We start from the raw sequence: 22,362 nt of genomic DNA, 5'->3' as shown, positions 1-22,362 counted from the left end.
TCAGGTGCCTCACTCTAGCAGTGTGGGTTCGAATCCTGGACGGTACTCAACCCCAAAAGGTACGAGATTCTGTACTTTACTCTGAAAGTGTTATCCCACATATAACATTTGTTACATTTGACCACTTTCTAAATGACATGTGTGTTCATATCATTGATCATGTTTCAGATTTAGTGAACTGGATTACCGACTCAGTACCGAAGAAGATGAAGCTGACACGGTCGGAGCCTCTGGAGTTTCTGTTCAAGGATCTGGAAGTTAAGATTGAGTCCAACACCATCCTTGACCGAGTCAGCGGTGTAGTCCACAATGGAGAGATCCTGGCTGTCATGGGGCCGAGTGGTGAGTAGGATTTGGGATTTTCTAACTCATTCTGTCTTTGATTGCCCTGTGTATCCAGGGCTCGAATTTAGAAAATTAAAATCGGGTGTGCCCAAGGACACTGGACCTGTTTTCAAGGTGTGCCATTTTCAATTTAGGCATGCCTTGTGTTTATTACTAAACAATTTATGAGAAATAAAGATTGTCTGCTAGTTTTTTCACAACAATCAGCACAAATAACCACTTCCATTTGAAATGCAAGACTTACATAATATTTGTGATACTCAGTCAAAATACAGAAAGATGCGATTACATTTTAATGTATTTCACCCAGTCTAGAAATTCTCGTCAAACATCTGTAAGATACAGTCAATGGAAGTCACCGAATACTGCCAATTGATTTTACAACAGGAAATCTTTTGGCCATAGTGGAACATGCCACTAATGGAGAAAACTGTTTCATTTCAAAGTGTAATTTTATCAAGACATGACATAACAATTACCATTAGTAGTTTTAATGAAAATAACCATGCCCATGAGGCATTGTACATAAAATTCAAGAATGCCATTTCCTATTGTATATGTCCTGTGGCAACGCAGACACTAGTAGCCACAACGACTTCTTTCCGCTTTCTTAACCCTCATGCAAACAGTTTCTACAGCCATCAGTTATTTTATTCCTGTTGCTATATTCTAATATGGTGATTGCTCCCTCTGACGAGAATTTAGAAATTAGATCTATGCCGAACTTGTATTCCGAAGAGGCATTTTGATTGATTGTTGATTTCAAGGGCATGAGATATCAGTCCATTCTAAAACATTGTATGCATGGTATGTGCACCAGTGCACGTATCACATCATATTGTTTACATCAACCAGACAGCATTGTTGATGTTCGAATCTTAATGTGACACAAGGCCGGAATGACGTCGGAGATTGTTGACATCGCACTTGGATGTGTGTCATACTGATTTTAAGTAACTTTGCAGTAATTCATGTCTTACCCTCACTCTCGCTTGGGAAATACAAGAATTCTGGGAAATACAAGAATTCTGGGAAATACAAGAATTCTGACACTTTTACTTTTGTAAAATCAGTGTGACCATGGTGACGTGCATGCTTGTTAAATAATCAGAATGTATCACTTCTTGAAGACCGCATATTTTGTTTAAAATTAAGTCCTAGGTGTCGTTTTACAAAACGAGCATAGCGCTACATCTATCATAAGTCTATGTTTAAGGTATGGGCGTTACGACCACCTTAGAATACTTCAAACAACAGCACCCTTAGCTTTGATACAGAAAATATGAAAAAATTACTAGACTCCATTTCATTGGCTTTTAATATTTGAGACCCCAAAATATATTACCAAGATGCCACAGGACTCTCAAGACAAAGGACTCAAAGACAGAAGAAAATCGCTGTCATTCATTGAACTCTATCAGCCCCTTGTTTTTTCCACGATCTCCATACTACATGCTTCATGGACTTCCTCTTGATCATGTTAATAACAGCAAAATATACACCAAATTTTTAATAATATTTATGACATTGTGCAATGTCCAGTTGAACAAATTTGAACCCCCTCCCCAAATAACATTGATATGTGTTTGTGTGGTAATTGACCAACTGGATGTATTTACCAGAGAACAACATGTTATATATTCAACAAATTCCAAACATTTTTATGTTCTGTTTCATTACCCAGTGCAGCGTTAGAAATTGGCTCTAGTCCTACAGTCCTTGCCAAACTACCCAATAGTTAAGGTATCACATGGACAAGTAGAAATTGGTCCTTTTAAAAGGTTTTGCTATATGTTATCATTATCTGATTATAAGGACTAGTGGACAAAAACTGTTAGTTTCTACCGCTGTAATGACAGTAAAAGATAAGATTAAAAGAAAGTGAAAGTCAGTGTGTATTCTTTTATGTTTTTGGGCTTCTAACAGGTCTAATCCCACCATTGTTAGCCTGTTGTGTTTTTCAGCCCTTTTGAACCTCTTATGACTTTTCGTCAGTTCTGACAGAAAAATAATTGTAAAACGAATGAAATAGTTTGGTGTTTTGTAAATTGCCTAAGTCAAAATTTCAATCATTTTACACATTGACTGTAACATATATAAAGATCTATGTTTATTTTGTATCATGCATTCAATAATATTAATTTCTTTCTTTCAAAAAAGCTTGTACATCTTGTAATTTGTTATCAAACTCTCATTAATATACCTGCTCAAGATACAGGTTCATTTTACAGTATTGGGGGTCTCAGTTGGTCTTTCAGAGGGGGTGGGGATGGTTTGTAAGAGACAGTATACACAAATATTTCAATAGCAAGAAGCTGTCATTGAGATCTATATGTTATTTGCAAGGGGAGGGGGTACTGAACCTCACACACATCCCCCTACTCTCCCTCCTTCCCTCCCTCCCCTTACCCCCACAGCTCTCCTAATTCACCACTGAAGTACCGTATTCGACGTAATAAGTGACCCCCTTTAATAAGCGCCCACTGTGATATTTGCTAATATATTGGCAAGTGAACAATCCCATTTTGTACCCCTTCCGTTTGATCAGTGTTCACAAGACTTATTTATTCGCGTAAAATACGCACTCGTGTGTTATATGCACCCTTAATTTCTGGGCAATTAAATTCTGGAAAAATATATTAGTCATACATATACATTTCAGGCTGTCAGTGTCAGCATAAACCACAAAATTTATCTTTCAACTTCACCAAAATGATATTCTAGTAAGAGCCCCCTATTTCTAATTTTGAGAGCACCCTGGGCGCTTATTATGTCGAATACGGTACTTGTGTTTCGTTCAAAGGAGTGCTGTATAATCTGCCACCATCTGTTTACTGGTCCTTTGTCACTGTACTAAAAAGCATGCTTATTACATGTATGATCAACAACTTTATTACACGCACATCGGTATGCAAACATGTAATACATTGGCCAGTTATTATCTATTGTGTGTTTAAAAGTGTGGATGTCATACGTCGAGGATAAACACTTCAATTGTTAGGGCATTCCGTTCTGATTGCTAAACATGTAAAAGGTCAAAATAAAATACTCTTGGTGTGACATAGTTGCATGACATTGGAGAATGTTACGTATCTCTCCCTCTCCTCCTCCCCTCCCTCTCCTCCTACCCCCCTACCCCCCCCCCCCCCCCCCCCCCCCTTCACACACACAAAGTACTAATTCTGAGATTAGTTCTTTAGTCCTTCCTTGCCAAACTTCCCAATAGTTAAGGTATCGTAAGAACGTGTAGAAATTGCCATATGTTAGCATTGTAAGGACTAGTGGCCTAAAAATGCTAGTTTCTACTGCTGTGCTACTCCTTTAATGACCCCTGGCATTTTTGTCAGTCAGATATCACAAAATGTGTTGTAATTAGCATTTCACATTTACTACTCAACATAACCACTACAAACATGGGTCTAATGCTCGCTTTTCCTTTTGAACCTGCTCTGAAATATGTATTGTCAATAAGTTTTGATGTTGGTTGGTTGGTTTGTTGTTTTACACCGCACTCAGCAATATTCCAGCCATGTGACAGCGGTCTGTAAATAACGAGTCTGGACCAGACAATCCCGTGATTAATATCGTGAGCATCGATCGGCGTAATTGGGATCGATGACATGCATCAACCAAGTCAGCGAGCCTGACCACCCGATCCCGTTAGTCGCCTTTTACGACAAGCATAGTCATCTTTTATGGCATGGGTTGCTGAAGACCTAATCCTACCCGGGATAGTTTTGATGTAATATATGTATTGCGATATGTATTGTATCGTGACCTTGCTGTATTGTTTCACCCCTAGTGCTAAGTGTACTACAGGATTAGAAATCCTTGTATAAGACCACCAAACAATGTTAGTTTAGTAAATGTTAGTTTCTACCGCTGGATTACACATGTATAGATCCAGTTACATCCCGTGATTGGCAACATACTGCCCTGGATTTCTTAGCAGCCTATGGAATAATGTTAAAAGCGGCGTTAAACCCAACTCTCTCACTAACACACTCTTAGCAGCCTATAGTGTTTGTTAAAGGTGAGGTGAAATGGGGTTTAGCATCATGTTCAAGAATATTGCACTTCTGTTGTGATGTGAAGACCATTTGTGTTGCCAGTCCTGGTATTGCTGTGATATTGCTAAAAAAAAGTGGCATCGGTCACTCGCTCATGCATTTAATGAGCCTATTGATATTGTATTCATCAAAATTCAACATATTGAATAAAGAGTTGCACCTTTTACATGATAAATACCCTGTGTATTTTTACAGGCTCGGGAAAAACGACAATGCTAAATACAATCGCAGGGAGAACAACTGCACAATCAGGGGAGATAACTCTGAACCAACAGAAGCTGACGAAACTATTGCGGCAAAGAATGTGCTATGTTCTGCAAGAGGACCTCTTCTTCTCCAAACTGACATTGTGGGAGACTCTTTATGTAAGTCTGTAATTGTTTCACTTTCAGTGTCCAATACTGGATTGTCCTCTCCATTCGATGATCACATGATATTGGACATGTTAGAAGACAAAATGGCTACTGTCCAACTGATCGATGTGTATAGGATGTGACAATTATGATTATACAAAGTCTACACACCCAATTCTGAATGGCACAGAGAGAGTCAAGCGAGGTTGAGATAGGACACATACCTGATGACCGCGTTGCCCAGTTATTGTCCATACTTCACAGGTTTGTTTAATCAATGTACAGGTCTCCATTACCAGTGTTTGAAATTTTGTTAAAAACCAACAAGACAGTCGGACAGGTGACCCATGAGAGTTGCCTGCCCATCCTCAAAGATCCTGCCTGCATTCAGACATTTTGAATATTGAAACATCGCAAAAAATAAGAGACAAATCGCTTCTTGATTCAGTTGAAATAATACAGAATTACCTGATTAGTTATGATAAAACTGAATGCTGTGTGTATTCATGGTTGACATTGTTAATGGAGGAATGGAGTGGAGATAAACTCGCGAAGTATTGACAATGGTCATATGCTCTGTCTAACATTTTTGATGAGATTATTTGTGGCTCTAAAATATCAAATTACATTTTAACCTCTAAAATACAACTTTTATCCAGAGCTCCAGATATGCTTACGCAAATACAGAAAAACATATCACCATTACCCAATTGATGTGAGTTGCTTGCATACAAATATCCATGAGAAATTTCTATAAAACAAAAGTTACATGAAAAGGATAAATGAACTCTACTGCAGTGAAAAATGCAAATAAATCTTGCTTGTTGTTAATTAGACATCTATTTCGCTGTTGTGAGTTTATGCGACGTGTTACACTTGGTGAAGCACACAAACAGATACAAATTAGAAGTCGCAGGAAACATCAATATAAACAGAATTAATTAAAAATAAAAAACTCATTGGCACAATATTACTGAATGAATACCCCCAAAGAAAACTGTCAATACCGAATGTAAAGGATAATTTGTGAGTAAATACTCAATGGCTCAAAATATTATCTGGAGCCCTGGTTTTGTTACTTGCCCGTGAAGAGATCACCTGTTTAATAAACATATAGCTGTATTACACATTGTGTAATACCAAAACGAGTGCTTATGTACTCTCGGAACACGTTTTACGAACAAATATTGAAAGCTCTCAACATCCCTTGGCTTATTCAACGACATTGCGGGTGGAGATGATAAATCACTGAGAGGAGCTTATGCACACTCGATGACCCCAGCAACCTTGTTGCTAGGCTGACGTCACATGGCATTGTTTCGCGGATGGATCTTGCAACAAAATTCCACAAATTATGTCATTGGGTACTGTGACGTGATTGTAAACTTTGCTTTCGCTTTCGCTCCTAAGATACCACAACTATTCACTCGTTTCATAAAATTGGTATAACACGGGAGCTTGTTTAGTATTCTATATCTATCTTATGGGTTTATCATTATCAAGTGTAAAGTTCTGTGTTAGTGAAAGCACTTGTTTATATTTAATGCCTGCATCTGACCCACCTGTGATTCATGGCGTGTTCTGTATTCATCAGTTTGCGGCCATGATCCACCTGCCTGACAAGATGCCTCGTTCCGAAAAGTTGTCAAGAATTGACCAGATCATCGATGCCCTTGACCTTGAGGACTGCAAGAATACAGGTGTGTATATGGCTGTGTATTCTCGGGGTGTCAGGCTCATGACTTGATGCATATTGTGATACTTGAGACACGATACGAGATGTATCACGTTCCTGGAGTCACGACACGATATGTATCGTAATAATTACTTTGCTCCATTTTTCGCTCTGTTCCATGTGGCCTGGCTATCAAGAAGTTGTTGCTAACATCCAGTTTGTGTTTTATATGAATGACTGTTCATATGGTATTATGTTTACACTCAGTCACTCCTATGGAGGTCTCTACAATGCTCTACAGATCATCATGCAGAAGGTTTAGTTTCGGAGTAAATTATTTTATGCGATTTTGTGCGATTGTATCGGGCTCTAAGCATTGATTAGAGGTGACAATAAATGCCAATCTCACACACTCACTCACTCACTCGAGCACTCACTCGAGCACTCACTCGAGCACTCAAGCACTCTTACTCAAGGACTCACTCACGAACGTGCACTGTGATAGCGCACCCATGTACTCACTAACACACTCACTCACTCACTCACTCACTCACTCACTCACTCACTCACTCACTCACTCACTCACTCACTCACTCAGAAATGGTTAAATGAATTCAATATCCAAATTTTGTTTTGAAATGAATTTGACATTAAACAGTCACTAATGTTCTGGATGTTTCAGCTATTGGAGATCAGGCCCAGCGAGGTTTGTCTGGAGGGGAGAAGAAGAGAGCCAGCATCGCCTGCCAGCTGCTCACGGACCCCGACATCATGCTGCTAGATGTATGTAGACTGGGTTACTGGGCGTTGATATGAAGGCGTTTTCTTGAAGGTTGCGATTGGATGACACAATACATTGCATTCATTGGTCAAGAGAAAATAAGTAGTGGAGTTCATGAAGTAAATTACTCTTGCCCAAACTAGGATGAGCAGATATATAAAGTTTATCATTCATAACAAAATTTCAATAGCAAAAAGCCTGAACTGTTAGCTAAAAGCGTGAACTGTTAATTAAAAGCGTGAACAGTTAGCTTAAAGCATGAACTGTTAGCTGAAAGCGTGAACTGTTAATTAAAAACGTGAACAGTTAGCTTAAAGCGTGAACTCTTAGCTAAAAGTGTGAACTGTTAATTAAAAGTGTGAACAGTAAGCTTACAGCATGAACTGTTAATTCTGTGGTCCAGTGGTTGAATGTCCACCTGGAGACTCATAACGTGAATCAACGTTCATCTGGCCATGACAGAATTATTTACAGGCCTCTGTGGTATAACATGAATAAGCAATCAAACAGATATGGGCAGATCACAAAAAATTTGAAATTTCCACGTCTAAACATGCTAAAGTTTGACAAGTTTTTTTGTTCGAAATATGAGATGTCATTGTTTACCTTCTAGTACCTCACAAGGCAACTTTAGTTGTATGATCCCTAGGGAGCTGAAAATAATTTCGAATGCACACTGATCAATTGACAGTGGAAACAATAAATTTTGTTTGTTGTTATTGCCGCACTCAGCAATATTCCAGCTATATGACAGCTGTCTGTAACTAATCGAGTCTGGACCAGACAGTCCAATGATTGACATCATGAGCATCGATCCAGTCAATTGGGATATGCTGACATGCATCAACCAAGTCACCAAGCCTGACCATCCGATCCTATTAGGCGCCTCTTACGGCAAGCATGGGTTGCAGATGACCTTTTCTATCCCAGAACAAATGTAGCCTTGTAAGGATCAGTGGGGACATTCAGCACATTTCAAATGTTAATTATGATGTGTGAGTGAGTTAGTTAGTGAGTATAGTTTTACGCCGCTTTTAGCAATATTCCAGCAATATCACGGCGGGGGACACCAGAAATGGGCTTCACCCATTGTACCCATGTCAGGAATCGAACCTGGGTCTTCGGCGTGACGAGCGAACACTTTAACCACTAGACTACCCGACCGTCCCTTAATGATGTGATGTGATGTGATGTGATGTGATGTGATGTGATGTGATGTGATGTGATGTGATGTGATGTGATGTGATGTGATGTGATGTGATGTGATGTGATGTGATGTGATGATGATGATGATGATGATGGTGTATCCAGGAGCCGACATCAGGGCTGGACTCCAGCACAGCCTACACACTGATGCAGCTGCTGAAGAAGTACACCGCGGAGAGCAACAAGGCCATCATCGTCACCATCCACCAGCCGGCCAGCCAGATCTTCCACATGTTCACAAGGCTTCTTCTCCTGGCAAAGGGACAGGTAAACTACAGCAGCTCTTTCCGTATTGATTCTCACTTCCCAGATATAAAGAGGTGATTGCAGGGAGCAGTATGTATACCTTATGTGGTTTCTCCTATGAGCCAATTGTGGGGGGTGGCCCAGTTGTCTAAGGCGCCGCAATTCAATTCACTGAGGAGGGTTGCGTCGCTGGGACATGCAAGAAACTATGATCATGGGTTTGAATCCCGATTATGTTTCTATGTTTGTCAGCACCATACCCATTGTTGAGGGTTTCACCAAAGTGGTAAACATCTATGTTGGGATCAGTGTGAGTGACTGCTGGTTTATGGTTAATTTGTGCATGTACCATATTCGCAGTATTAAGTGCCCTGTCCCCACTTGTGTACAGTTTTCGTAAGCTAACCCTGTGGTCACTTATCTCAGTTCCCTCAACATCCAGCTGACATATCTTGATATAACTTGATTTACTGTTAGAAAAGCGCTTAATCCAACTCACTCGATTTAAGCTGCACCACACAGTAACCATGGTAACAAATAAAGGGATATTGTAAAGTACCGATGCATCTTCTAGAACGTGTGATGTGACTTTCTCTCGCCTAGTTAGTACAATGGGATTGTTTCATCTTTCAGGTTGCCTATTTTGGTGCTGCTGAGAAGACTCTAGATTTCTTTGAAGGAGTTGGTCTGATGTGTGAACCACACTACAACCCAGCTGACTTTATATGTAATTACTCAAGGGGGATCATTAGTCAAAACAAAAGACAACTTTGCGCTCTGATAAAGATTATCCTTTAATTTTCTTGGCTTAACAGTGTTCAAATGTCAAATGTCAGATGTGGAACAAAGACTGTGTCTATTTATTTTTGTCAATTGTATCAATATACAGTCAAGTCTCATTAATCAGACACTCGTTAATCCGACAATCGGCTTTATCCGACACTAATGATGGGGACCGATTAAATCAGTGCTATTTAGACCCGTTAATCCGACAGTCTCGCACTCCGACTCCGACACACCTAATTTGCAACGAATTACCGAAATCACTCATTAATCAACCTACCAATGAAATGACCAACAGGAAGTTGACGTTAGCCACTTAGAAAGCAGCTTTCTTAAGCTTCGGGTATCAGTTTCAAAGTTGCAATTTCCATTCCAGACTATGCTTTTGAAAATATTTTGAATCGGTCATACAGTCTGTAACAGTTTTGTGTTAAACTCTAGAAGTTGCATGATTAAAAACATATCCCACCAACAATGTAACATAACAATATGAATATATTTTATATTTTTGATTACGTGTTTGAATCCTTATCTATCGTGTAGTTGTCCGATTTTCGATCACGAACTTGATACTACTAAATCCGTTTATCCGACATACTCGTTAATCCGACATAATCATATGCAACCATCGATGTCGGATTAATTGGACTTGACTGTATGTCTATGGCCAGGCATTGAAGAAAACGAGGAGATGAGTGGTTGATCGTTTTTTCAGGACATATGTCATGTTGCTGGCAGCATGTTAAGCATACACTCGTGTTGCCATGGTTTCAGTGGAGACGGTGAAGAAGGACGAAGCAACATTGCAGACCATCCTGAAAGCAGCAGAGAACAAGAGGTAGGTAACCATGGTAACAAGGTTGATTACACTTTAGATTACAAGACAGATGTAGGATGCTATGAAACAAGACGTGTGTCACGTACGTTAGGTGTATTGGGGTTTGGGGGAGAAAGTATCTGTGATCCAACAAACAAACACTTAATGGTTGCATGTCCGATCGTCGGCATTGTGTTGGAGAAGTGTCAGAGTCAGTTCTCATGCTCCACTGGTCGGGTCTGAAGTCACACCAGCACTGCCAGACTTAGGTCTGAAGTCAAGTGACACTGCCAGGCCAATATTTACACTTGTGTAGGTCAGTTGTCATAACAACCTGCAATAAAGACACTCAGTTTCATGTTGGGACGTTAGTCAACCCGGGGTCAGGGGCCGTCGGGTAGCCTATTGGTTAAAGCGTTCGCTCGTCACGCCGAAGACCCGGGTTCGATTCCCGACATGGGTACAATGTGTGACGCCCTTTTCTGGTGTCCCCTGCCGTGATATTGCTGGAATATTGCTAAAAGCGGCGTAAAACCGTACTCACTCACTCACTCCCCCAACCTGGGGTCAACAGATTGGCCAGGCCCATTCCACACACCAAAAGCTGAAAGCCTATTCTGAGTCAATGAAAGTCACGTGACACAGCACAAGTTAACCTCAGTTCAATCAAACACCTGCTTTCTATCAAATTTGAATTTGTTTTGATTCTTTCACAGTGTCAGATTGAAACATGTCTGTTAGATAAATTTGTTGTAGCCGGATCACGAGGGCTACATGGGGTTTTGTGCATCCCTAATTAGGTTTAATACCACTTGCTCCGGCTCATGGTATAAAACATAACTCGGGACCCATAAATCCGCATGTACCCCTCTTGATACTGCTCCAACTTATAATATCGTATTCTACGTAATAAGGGGCCGCTCAGGCTGATCTCAAAATTAGAATATAATTTTGGTGAGAAAAGAAACGTTGAAAGATCGTAAATTTCATGGTTTATACTGACAGCATGAAATGATACAAAATAAAAGTCTGTGCGTATTATACACAACAGATATATTTGCCAGAATTTAATTGCCCATAATTAAGGGTGCATATAACACACGAGTGCGTCTTATACACGAATAAATAAGTCTGGTGTACATTTATCAATCGAAAGCGTAATCATTGGGATTGTTCACTAGCCAATATATTAGCAAATATCGCCGTGCATGCTTATTAGAGTGGGGCGCTTATTACGTCGAATACGGTATTGATTTTGCTAAATGAAGTTTGTGCCTGAGCTGTGGACAGAGACTTAAGGTCCTGTTGTGGGTGGTAGTGGCTAAACTCAAGGAACGTTCATGTCACAGGTTCACAGAGGACTGGCCATTAGAACTAAGATGGAATACCAATGACAGGAACAAAACCAGCGGTGCTGACTCTCCGTCCATGTTGTACGAGTTTGAGGAGGACAACTCGGAGCCCCAGAATGGCTTTATTCCCGGGGGAAACACACATGATGTCACCAAGTCTGCCTGCGTAGCCATCAACTACACAAAGAGAGGTGAGCTACAGCTAAAACAAGGTTGATGACTGACATCCTTTTGTTTGTTTGTTTGTTTGTTTGTTTGTTTGCACTCAGAAATATTCAGGCTATATGACGGCGGTCTGTAACTAATCGAGCCTGAACCAGACAATCCAGTGATTGACATCATGAGCATCGATCAATGCAATTGGAATACGATGACATGCATCAACCAAGTCAGCAAGGCTGACCACCTGATTCCTTTCGCCTCGTAAGACAAGCATAGTTGCCTTTTAGGGCACACATGGGTTGGTGAAGACCTGTTCTACCCTGGATCTCCATGGGTCGACTGACATCCTGCATGGAGCCAGGAGTTTATTTAATACTAGAAGATCATTTTCCTGAGGCAAGGGAATTAACTGACTGCGGAACGAGGCTGGAATTTGTCTAATCCTTCAATGTGGCTCAATTGGATCAATGACGCTGAACCTTCAAATGCTTGTTCCCACCAATGATGTCACCAAAGTTTGTTTAAGAGGTTCAGATTTCTGATTTAAATATCGCCATTCAGCAGACATATTGAAAAATCAGTTAAATGGCTATCACTCGTCCCTTTTCATTCAAGTGTTATGAAACTTGGTATATTTGTAGTTAGTAGTTGGTTCCAGCAATCATGTTTAATCTTTGAACTTGGCCATACTCCTAAATTCTCTCCAAATACATTTCCTCACATTGCAAACATCGTTTCCACAGATTATTTATTTTGATATGTTCTTTATGAAGTTGAGTGACTTAACATGCTTGATTAGAACAAAGACTCCAAATGTTTGAGAAAGTTGAAAGTAGGTTCTGTGTCTAAAGTAGAACAACAAATATAATCTGGTGTTGTGTGATTTTCTGTTTCAGATCTGGAAGATGGTGTTGATGTGGAATGTGTTAAAACTGAGGGTTTCTCCCCTGAAAATATGTCCCGGTGGCCAACATGTTTCTGGACTCAGTATAAAATGCTCAACTGGCGGACATTCAAGCAATCTCGGGGCCGCATCCTGTCCAAGTACGCCATCTCCAATGCCTTGGTCCTGGCCATAGTGGTGGGGTTGTTGTGGTTCCAGATGGAGCGCTCTCACAAGACCATCCGTGATAGGATGGGCATGGTAAGGTTAGCCAGTATCATGCTTGATGAGTCAGGGTTGTGAACTGGATGCTATTAGGACTCAGCCCTGGACCCATTTGTCATCATAGCTTCATATCAAAGCTCCTCACAGTGATAGCCCATTCGCGGAGCTCTCCATACTATCGCTGCCAAGCTCCTCACAGCGATAGCCCATTCGCAGATCTCTCTATACTATTGCTGCCAAGCTCCTCACAGCAATAGCCCATTCGTGGAGCTCTCTATACTATCGCTGCCAAGCTCCTCACAGCGATAGCCCATTCGCGGATCTCTCTATACTATCGCTGCCAAGCTCCTCACAGCGATAGCCCATTCGCGGATCTCTCTATACTATTGCTGCCAAGCTCCTCACAGCGATAGCCCATTCGTGGAGCTCTCTATACTATCGCTGCCACCAGTCTCCCCACTGTGATAGGTGACCCCAACCATGCTTGGAGTTGAACTCGCAACCGAAATTTATCTGGAAAACATGGTCAGTCGTAAACCTTTTCAAAATTCACTATGATGGCATTCTCAAAGACATTAACAAAAGTATGAACATTACTACATTTGGGGTTAGAGGTCAAATTTCAAGATTCTTGTAATGGCCGCGCTCACACTGGTGGCAGCAATGTTACCGAGAGTGTAACGAAGGTGTCACGCGCTGGGAAGGAGCTTGGCTTCATATCCAGTGGCTTTTTAGGGTTATGTCCCTTTGATGTCTCTCCTATGGAACAATCACGTTCCATCTCTCATATCATTTGCATTTGTTTCATTTGCGATTGTCACACCGATCTGATCGATAATCAAGATATATTTTGTAATAAAACGGGTCTTTCCTTGCCATGTGCACCTTGATCAAACACATGAAAAGATAAGCAAAATGCCAGTCGATGTCCAGTTGGTGGTATACATGATCTGAGGACATTTCCGTAGATGGTTGTATCAGGTAAACCCTCGATCAAAACCAGTAAGTCAAACTAAAAGATGCGCAAGTTCTTGAGCCAATCACTTAACAGCTTTCTAAAATCATTCGGCTTCATTTTCTTGCTGCCTCAATTCACAGATTTCAATGTCTGCCAAAGTAAACCCTCAGTTACAAACATACACTCCTCAGTAACCCTTTCTGGGTAGGTGCCATGGCACTCAGGAGTGAGTGAGTATAGTTTTACGCCACTTTTAGCAATTTTCCAGCAATATTACAGCCTGGGGACACCAGAAATGGGCTTCACACATTGTACCCATGTCGGGAAACTAACCAAGGTTTTGGGCGTGACATCAAACGCTTTAATCACTAGGCTTCCCTACCACCCCTCATGGCACTTGTGAACAACAAGATGTATACAAATTCCACAATATAGGGCAGCATAGTTGATTGTGTGTGGATTTCCTTGATTATTTACGAGGCTTTGATCACTTGTACTGATGCTGATTGTCTGATTAGAAAGATCACCTGACGTGATCTCCTATGGAGGTGTCTACAGATCTTCATGCAGATGGTTTCGTTGCGGAGTAAATTATCATTTTTTGTGCGATTGTATCAGGTCCTAAGCATTGATTAAAGGTGACAACAAATGCCCATCTCTCTCTCACTCACTCACTCACTCACTCACTCACTCACTCACTCACACTAGAACACTAGAACTCTCACACTTGCCAACTCACTCAGCAGTATAACCTGTGTGATAAGAAGCAAGATTAATCTGTGGATAGCCCTCTAACACACCCTTCATAGATCTGCATCACTTCAGGCTTTCCTCCCACATTAAGCTGACACGTGGTAGAATACTGTGAAAAGCTGCATTTAACCCAACTCACTCACTCACTCAGGGGTATTAATGGCATAAAAGATCTGTTCTTCATACCCTGGAGCTGGACCAGCGTCTATTGCTGACAATACCGCTTCCTTCGCCTGCTGTCTACATAATCCACAACCTCTCATTTTTCAGATTTTCTTCACTGTGATATTCTGGGGACTGTCGCCTGTGTTTGACGGGATAACATCATGTAAGGATGTGGTTCATTATAATGTCTGTTTCCATTGGTTACCTATCAACAACAGCAGCTTCCTTGTTAACATTGGTGGGGGAAATTCTGTTTCACTGATAATTCTAAAGGACCGACCATTTGATATTCTGGGGGAGGAGCACCTGGGATTTTAGTAAAAAAAATAAATTGTCCCAAAAAATTATTGAAAAAACTAGTTATTCATGATTATGCTCCACATTGTTTTAAACAAAAGAAATTGTCTGCCACAAAAATTAGATTGTTTCAAGTTGTTTTTTTAGAATAGTTTTAATTAAAAAAGTATCTGGTGTTGTAGCTGTAGCTGAAAAAAAGATATATCTAATCTCCATGCAGTAAAAGTAAGGTGTGAATTTGGTGTGATTGTTATCAATTGCGTCTAGCACAATAAAATGCTCACTTACCCTCTTCCTTTATTTGGACAGTTTGATTAAATATCTAAGATTTGAGACATACCTACGTTAAAAAATGTAAATACTCTATGACAGACCAGAAAACATGCTTAAACAAACAAGACACATCAGGATAAGGGGGATTCTAAATGTTTTCAGCCTTAGGATCCTAGATTTTCCAATGTGTTTACGTGTCCCTTCTGTTTTGGTGAACCCATTCACGACCAAGGCTTCTTTTGATGTCGCCATCTCTTTAATCACCAACTCACCGCAGAACTTCTTACGCTAATGAACTTGCAATCAATGCACAATTAGAATGACTCTTCTAAACAAGAACTGGGCCCACTGGACTATTGTAAGCCTTTGCTAAAGTATGGAAGTTACGATGATCTTAGCACTTAGATTGCTTTGTGTAAGTGGGCCCTGACTGATACTTCGAAATTGCAGTATTGAGCCTTCCATTTTCCTGTGTATTAAGATAGGGGAGGTAAGTCCTTGTGTTACAAGGTGTTCCCAGTTGTATTTGAAACAGTTTGCAAAATAAATCTATTTGTGTGTACAGTCCCTTCCGAGCGGCCAATCATCCTGAAGGAGAGGGCAGCGGGGTCGTATCGACTGTCGGCGTACTACCTGGCCAAGATGACCAGTGAGTTGCCGCTGGTCATCATCCTGCCGTCTGTGGCCACCACCATCATCTACTGGATGGCGGGGATGAAGGGCGTGGCCGAGTTCTTCGCAACAATGGGCATCATCATTCTTAATGCACTGAATGGACAGGTACAGATATTGTTTCTCAATCCTAGGAAGTGTCTAGTCAACTTCCATTCTTGAGAAATAAGCATTTGAAAGCAAAGAGAATATTATTCTTGATAAGCCATTAAGTTTTTAATAGTTGGTTTACAGATTTTATTGCTGGCTGAAATGAAAAATAAATATCCTGTATGACAATATTTTTATGATGTGGTCAGTAGATAGTATTTTGACAGTAGGTAAAATCAATAAATTAGTTTTACAACTATTATAATAAAATTTTCGTTGTGTTCATTGAAATTCCTGCATTTGGATTAGCTGAATTGGTCACGTGTTATTGCATTCATTTCTCAATGAATGTAAAAAATTAAACCACGCCCACCGAGGCGGACTACTTTTATTACTGCGGAATGTCGGGGAATCCCAATATTACAGTCGAGGGAATTCCCTTTCTGCTCACGTGTATCGTCATGCACAGGGCATTTAGCGACTTTCATGCATATTCATTGTCCAAACTGCCCTTTGAAACTGAAGGCCGAGAATGAATGAAACAGCAAACGTGCAGTCTCGCTCGCCTGTTTTTTTCCCCGCTTGCTTCCGTTCAACTTTCATGTCTTCGGGCTTCATTTCTAACTAGCATTTCAACTGTGTTTTACCGTCATCAGGGAAGTAATGTTTGAATCTGGCGGTAACTGACCATGTTATTTGAAACAGCTGCCTTCTCCCGGACATATTTCTTCCGGTTCGTTACAGTCTGCACAGTTTGCACAACAGTTTTCCGATTCATACCTCAATAAACCGAAAAAAATACACAGTCAATCCTTAATTGGCAAGAATCAGTAAGCAAGGGTAACAATTATCACAGACATACCCTCTTTTATACATGGACGTTTTGGTTCAAAGTTTCTGATACCTCATTGGGTCGGTTGGGTAGCCTAGTGGTTAAAGTGTTCACTCCTCAAGCCGATGACTCAGGTTCGATTCCCAACATGGGTACAATGTGTGAAGCCCATTTCTGGTGTCCCCCGCCGTGATCTTGCTGGAATATTGCTGTTGCTTGTTGATAATGCTGCTTGCTAGCTTATGTAGGATTTACCAGGGGTTAAGGTTTTATTGGACACACTTTTTTATTCTTTGATGAAAGTTTTGTACATTGGTTTATAAGAAATCTTCCAATGGATTGGGCGGTACAGAGACTGGGATATTGATCATTACATCAATGATTGGTTGATAAGAAATCTTCCAATGGATTGGGCGGTACAGAGACTGGGATATTGCTCATTACATCAATGACTTGTGCGTCTTCTCCACGCTTACTTACAGGCCGCCATTAAAGTATAAACAAACACAAGATTCTGTGTGTGATTTGGATGCTTGTTTTTTTCCAGGGAATTGGTCTGTTAATTGGTGCGTGGATCTGGAACATGCAACTGGCCTTGACCTTCACGTCGACCTCCATGCTCACAATGCTGCTCCTAGGTAAAAATGGCTACCACCATAAACCATCTCCATCACACTGACTTGTTGCTTCTCACAGGTCAGGGAATGTTCATATTTAGTGTTACAAATGATACACCCTTGGTTTCCAGGTTAGATTTGGTCCCCAGCAACTCATGCTTGTCATACTGAGCCTGATGGCGTGGCCTGGCCGTCAGGATATATCACTGGATTGTCTGGTCCAGAAGGCATTATTTGTAGACTGCCATATATATTTGGAATATTGCTGAGAGTGGCGTTAGTTTGTTTGTTGTTTAATGCCGCACTCAGCAATATTCCAGCTATGAAGGTGGTCTGTAAATAATCGAGTCTGGACCAAACAATCCAGTGATAGACATGAACATTGATCCATGCAATTGGGATACGATGACATGCATCAACCAAGTCAGCAAGCCTCATGCTCGTGATGTCAATCACTGGATGGTCTGGTCCAGATTTGATTATTTACAGACCGCCGTCATATAACTGGAATATTGCTGATTGTGGCGTGAAACAACAAACAAAAAACAAATCCTTATCCTAGCCTGTCTTACAGTCCCTGAACCATATTATTTTCCTCAGCCCTTACATAAATGCTACAGCCCTAAATACAGTGTAGGTTTTCTAAAAGAGCATGTACTTGTCTGTTTCAGGAGGTTTCTACACCACTCAGTTTCCACCCTGGTTGTTCTGGGCCAGATACGTCTCCATCTTCAGCCATCCCTTCAGTGCCGTGTGTATACTGGAGTTCTCTGACACCCCACCCATTCCGTGAGTACCTCTTTCAGTGTTATGTGTATCCTGGAGTTCTCCGACACCCTACCCATTCCGTGAGTACCTCTCTCAGTGCCCTGTGTATCCTGGAGTTCTCCGACACCCTACCCATTCCGTGAGTACCTCTCTCAGTGCCCTGTGTATCCTGGAGTTCTCTGACACCCCACCCATTCCGTGAGTACCTCTCTCTGTGCCCTGTGTATACTGGAGTTCTCTGACATCCCACCCATTCCGTGAGTACCTCTCTCTGTGCCCTGTGTATCCTGGAGTTCTCCGACACCCCACCCATTCCGTGAGTTCCTCTCTCAGTGTCATATGTATCCTGGAGTTCTCCGACACCCTACCCATTCCGTGAGTACCTCTCTCTGTGCCCTGTGTATCCTGGAGTTCTCCGACACCCCACCCATTCCGTGAGTTCCTCTCTCAGTGTCATGTGTATCCTGGAGTTCTCCGACACCCCACCCATTCCGTGAGTACCTCTCTCAGTGTCATATGTATCCTGGAGTTCTCCGACACCCCACCCATTCCGTGAGTTCCTCTCTCAGTGTCATATGTATCCTGGAGTTCTCCGACACCCTACCCATTCCGTGAGTTCCTCTCTCAGTGTCATATGTATCCTGGAGTTCTCCGACACCCCACCCATTCCGTGAGTACCTCTCTCTGTGCCCTGTGTATCCTGGAGTTCTCCGACACCCCACCCATTCCGTGAGTTCCTCTCTCAGTGTCATATGTATCCTGGAGTTCTCCGACACCCCACCCATTCCGTGAGTACCTCTCTCTGTGCCCTGTGTATGCAGATATCTGACTCTCCACCCATTCCATGAAGATCCAGGCTAGAATAGTGTTAAACAACAATCAAACAAACAAGTCCATGAGTACCTCTTTTAGTGTACATGACTCTCACACACCCTACCACTCACAGATATATTCCATTGTTTCAGATGTGCCAATGTGACAGTCACAGAGTACCCCCGATGTGGCCAGAATGGAACTGAGTTCATAACAGCTGAGATGTTGTTGATAGACTCGGGCACAAAGCTGCCAATGTACCTGTATGTGCTGGCACTACTTATTTTCACCATCATGTTTCGGATCGTCGGCTACTGGGTCCTCCGCTTCCGGACCAAGCCCCACTGATGCTAGACAGGCTCTGTACTTTCAGTCTTTCATACAGTCATATGACCAATAGTTTGAATCCTTAAACAGTTTGGATATTACCGACATTATGCTAAGTCAGCATTCTTCTGCCAATCAATGAAAATCCAGTGACAGCTCGATTACTTACATTATCAAGCCATAACAAAAAGGATCTTATAGGATCAGAAATGTCTTATTCCTGCAATGTTGTCAATCCAGACCTTATTCATAACGGGAAATACGAGCAGTTACTTCACTGCTAGCCAACTGAAATCCATAGAATGAGAATTTAAGTGCAGTGTTTAATTTTGAACATGGAAAGCATATGAAATTAAAGAAGTTTGGGGGTTTGGAGTGAAAATACATCTTTGTACAGTACTTCACAAGGACACTTTTGATTTCTAACACTGACATGAAAAGGTCTTTGGTAGATGTTGAGAAGTTTGTGGTTCATGAGCTACAGGATATTAGGATGGAACTTCTGTATATATATACACAACGTTTTGAGGCTTTGTCAGGTGCATGTTCATGATGAGAGGACAAGCAGTAGTCTCCAAGTGTTCAAGGAACAGTTGACTGTATATATAGTGCAGGGGTTTACCTGGAGGCCTAGAATTGGCCCCAAGTCTGCAGCGAACGTTGCTAAAACTTCCAGAGTGGGAAATATTAAAATTCCCAATTCCTGTTAGTACGGTTATAATGTGATGGCTTGGTCGAGGTGTCATGTATTTCACTCAAGGACCAATAAACTAAGAGGCTTCAATGCCTAAGTTACATTATTGCATTGATTGCGATGTTAATATTCCTGTGAAATTATGAAAATATGAACTCTAAAAGAATCCTACAAAATAATAAGGCACTTAGTTTAGAACTCTCGGCTTGTGCCTCTGATATGAATAGTTCCAGGAATTAGGGCAGTGTCCCAAGTAACAGGGTCTTCTCTGGGTATTCATTGATCAATATAACCGATTTGTACATCTCAGTTAACATCCATGAATCCGAGCATGAATCACCAACAGAAAGTCCCGTTCCACAAAGTGATCTTACGACTGTCATAACTTGTACTTACATCTCAGTTCATTGACTGTTGTATCTCGTATTTACGATCATATCAGTTCATTGACTGTCGTAATTCGTACTTATGATCATCTCATCTCAGTTCATTGACTGTTGTAACTCAAGCTTACGATCATCTCAGTTCATTGACTGTTGTAACTCGTACTTGCAATCATCTCAGTTCATTGACTGTCATAACTCGTACTTGCGATCATATCAGTTCATTGACTGTCATAACTCGTACTTGCGATCATCTCAGTTCATTGACTTTTTGAACTCATACGTACGATCATATCAGTTCATTGACTGTCGTAACTTGTACTTGCGATCATCTCAGTTCATTGACTGTCATAACTTGTACTTGTGATCATATCAGTTCATTGACTGTCGTAACTCGTACTTGCGATCATCTCAGTTCATTGACTGTCTTAACTCGTACTTGTGATCATATCAGTTCATTGACTGTCGTAACTCGTACTTGCGATCATCTCAGTTCATTGACTGTCATAACTCGTACTTGTGATCATCTCAGTTCATTGACTGTCGTAACTCGTACTTGCGATCATCTCAGTTCATTGACTGTCTTAACTCGTACTTGTGATCATATCAGTTCATTGACTGTCGTAACTCGTACTTGCGATCATCTCAGTTCATTGACTGTCTTAACTCGTACTTGTGATCATCTCAGTTCATTGACTGTCATAACTTGTACTTGTGATCATCTCAGTTCATTGACTGTCGTAACTCGTACTTGTGATCATCTCAGTTCATTGACTGTCGTAACTCGTACTTAGGATCATCTCATTACATTGACTGTCGTAACTTGTACTTACGATCATATCAGATCATTGACTGTCATAACTCGTACTTGCGATCATCTCAGTTCATTGACTGTTGTAACTCGTACATGCAATCATCTCAGTTCATTGACTGTCATAAGGGGTCCGTACACCGGCTCACCTGCTGGCTTCAGGTAGAACCAGTGATGCAAGGGCTGTACATAGGATTCTGGCAAAAACTGGACCCTGATTAATCCAGACTTCTGTCAATACCAGACCACATTTACTGCCCTGAATATAACTTGCAACATTATCCTATTTCTTTATTCCTGCTATTTTCTCACAAATCCAGACCTCTGCCTAATCCAGACATACCTGTTGGTCCCAAGGAAGTCTGGTCATGAGAGATTCCACTGTACTGTGGAATGCTTTTAGTATTGTTTTTATCTTGTATTTGTTGCTTGCTCGAGATTCCATTGCATTTATTTCTTGTTATTGTATCCTCAGAGGAAAAAGGTGTTCATTTTTAATCATGAAGCCAATGCTTAGCCGTTTTATTTCTGTAGTATTTTTACATGTATATCCACTTTCAGTCACCCGCCCATCTCACACGCCTACCAATATTGTTCACAGTCACCAAGAATTATTATGGGATGTAATTGGCTGTGCAGAGTTGCATCCTTTGGACACACCAGAAACCTATGGTTGTGGGTTCGAATCCTGATTCACCCGATTATGTTTCTAGGTTTGTCAGCACCATACCCGTGCTCATGGGTTTCACCAAAGTAGTAAATGTTTGAAACCTGCATCACTTAGGGTTTCCTCGCACAGTAAGATAACACGCAATGATATAGCTCACTCACTCACTCACTCATACCGGTCCCTATTTTAACACCAAAACCTACTTTTGTGTTTCTGTGTTTCATTACATTCGTTACTAACATCAATGATAGGAGTCCAATTATGAATCTACTGATTGCAAAGGACATCTCCGCTAGACATTGACCAAGAAAATCTACAACAGCAGAAAGAACCACCCCCTA

At 41.1% G+C, this 22,362-nt stretch overlaps 1 protein-coding gene across 1 annotated transcript; it reads left to right on the top strand.

The window, feature by feature from the left end:
* Window positions 1–192: 192 nt before the first annotated feature.
* LOC139472230 (uncharacterized) lies at window positions 193–20,857 on the top strand. The gene is made up of 14 exons (XM_071254610.1): window positions 193–342; window positions 4,611–4,780; window positions 6,363–6,468; window positions 7,126–7,226; window positions 8,536–8,697; window positions 9,310–9,403; window positions 10,234–10,297; window positions 11,626–11,819; window positions 12,687–12,934; window positions 14,880–14,937; window positions 15,910–16,124; window positions 17,486–17,576; window positions 18,227–18,344; window positions 19,289–20,857. Exons 1-14 carry the CDS (start codon window positions 207–209, stop codon window positions 19,482–19,484), a joined length of 1,953 nt encoding a protein of 650 aa, XP_071110711.1. The 5' UTR covers window positions 193–206; the 3' UTR covers window positions 19,485–20,857.
* Window positions 20,858–22,362: the final 1,505 nt, after the last annotated feature.

Source organism: Haliotis cracherodii, unplaced genomic scaffold (assembly GCF_022045235.1).
Source record: "Haliotis cracherodii isolate W230 unplaced genomic scaffold, xgHalCrac1.p SCAF_24, whole genome shotgun sequence".
Lineage (NCBI taxonomy): Eukaryota > Metazoa > Mollusca > Gastropoda > Lepetellida > Haliotidae > Haliotis > Haliotis cracherodii.
This window is presented reverse-complemented; position numbering and strand designations above follow the sequence as displayed.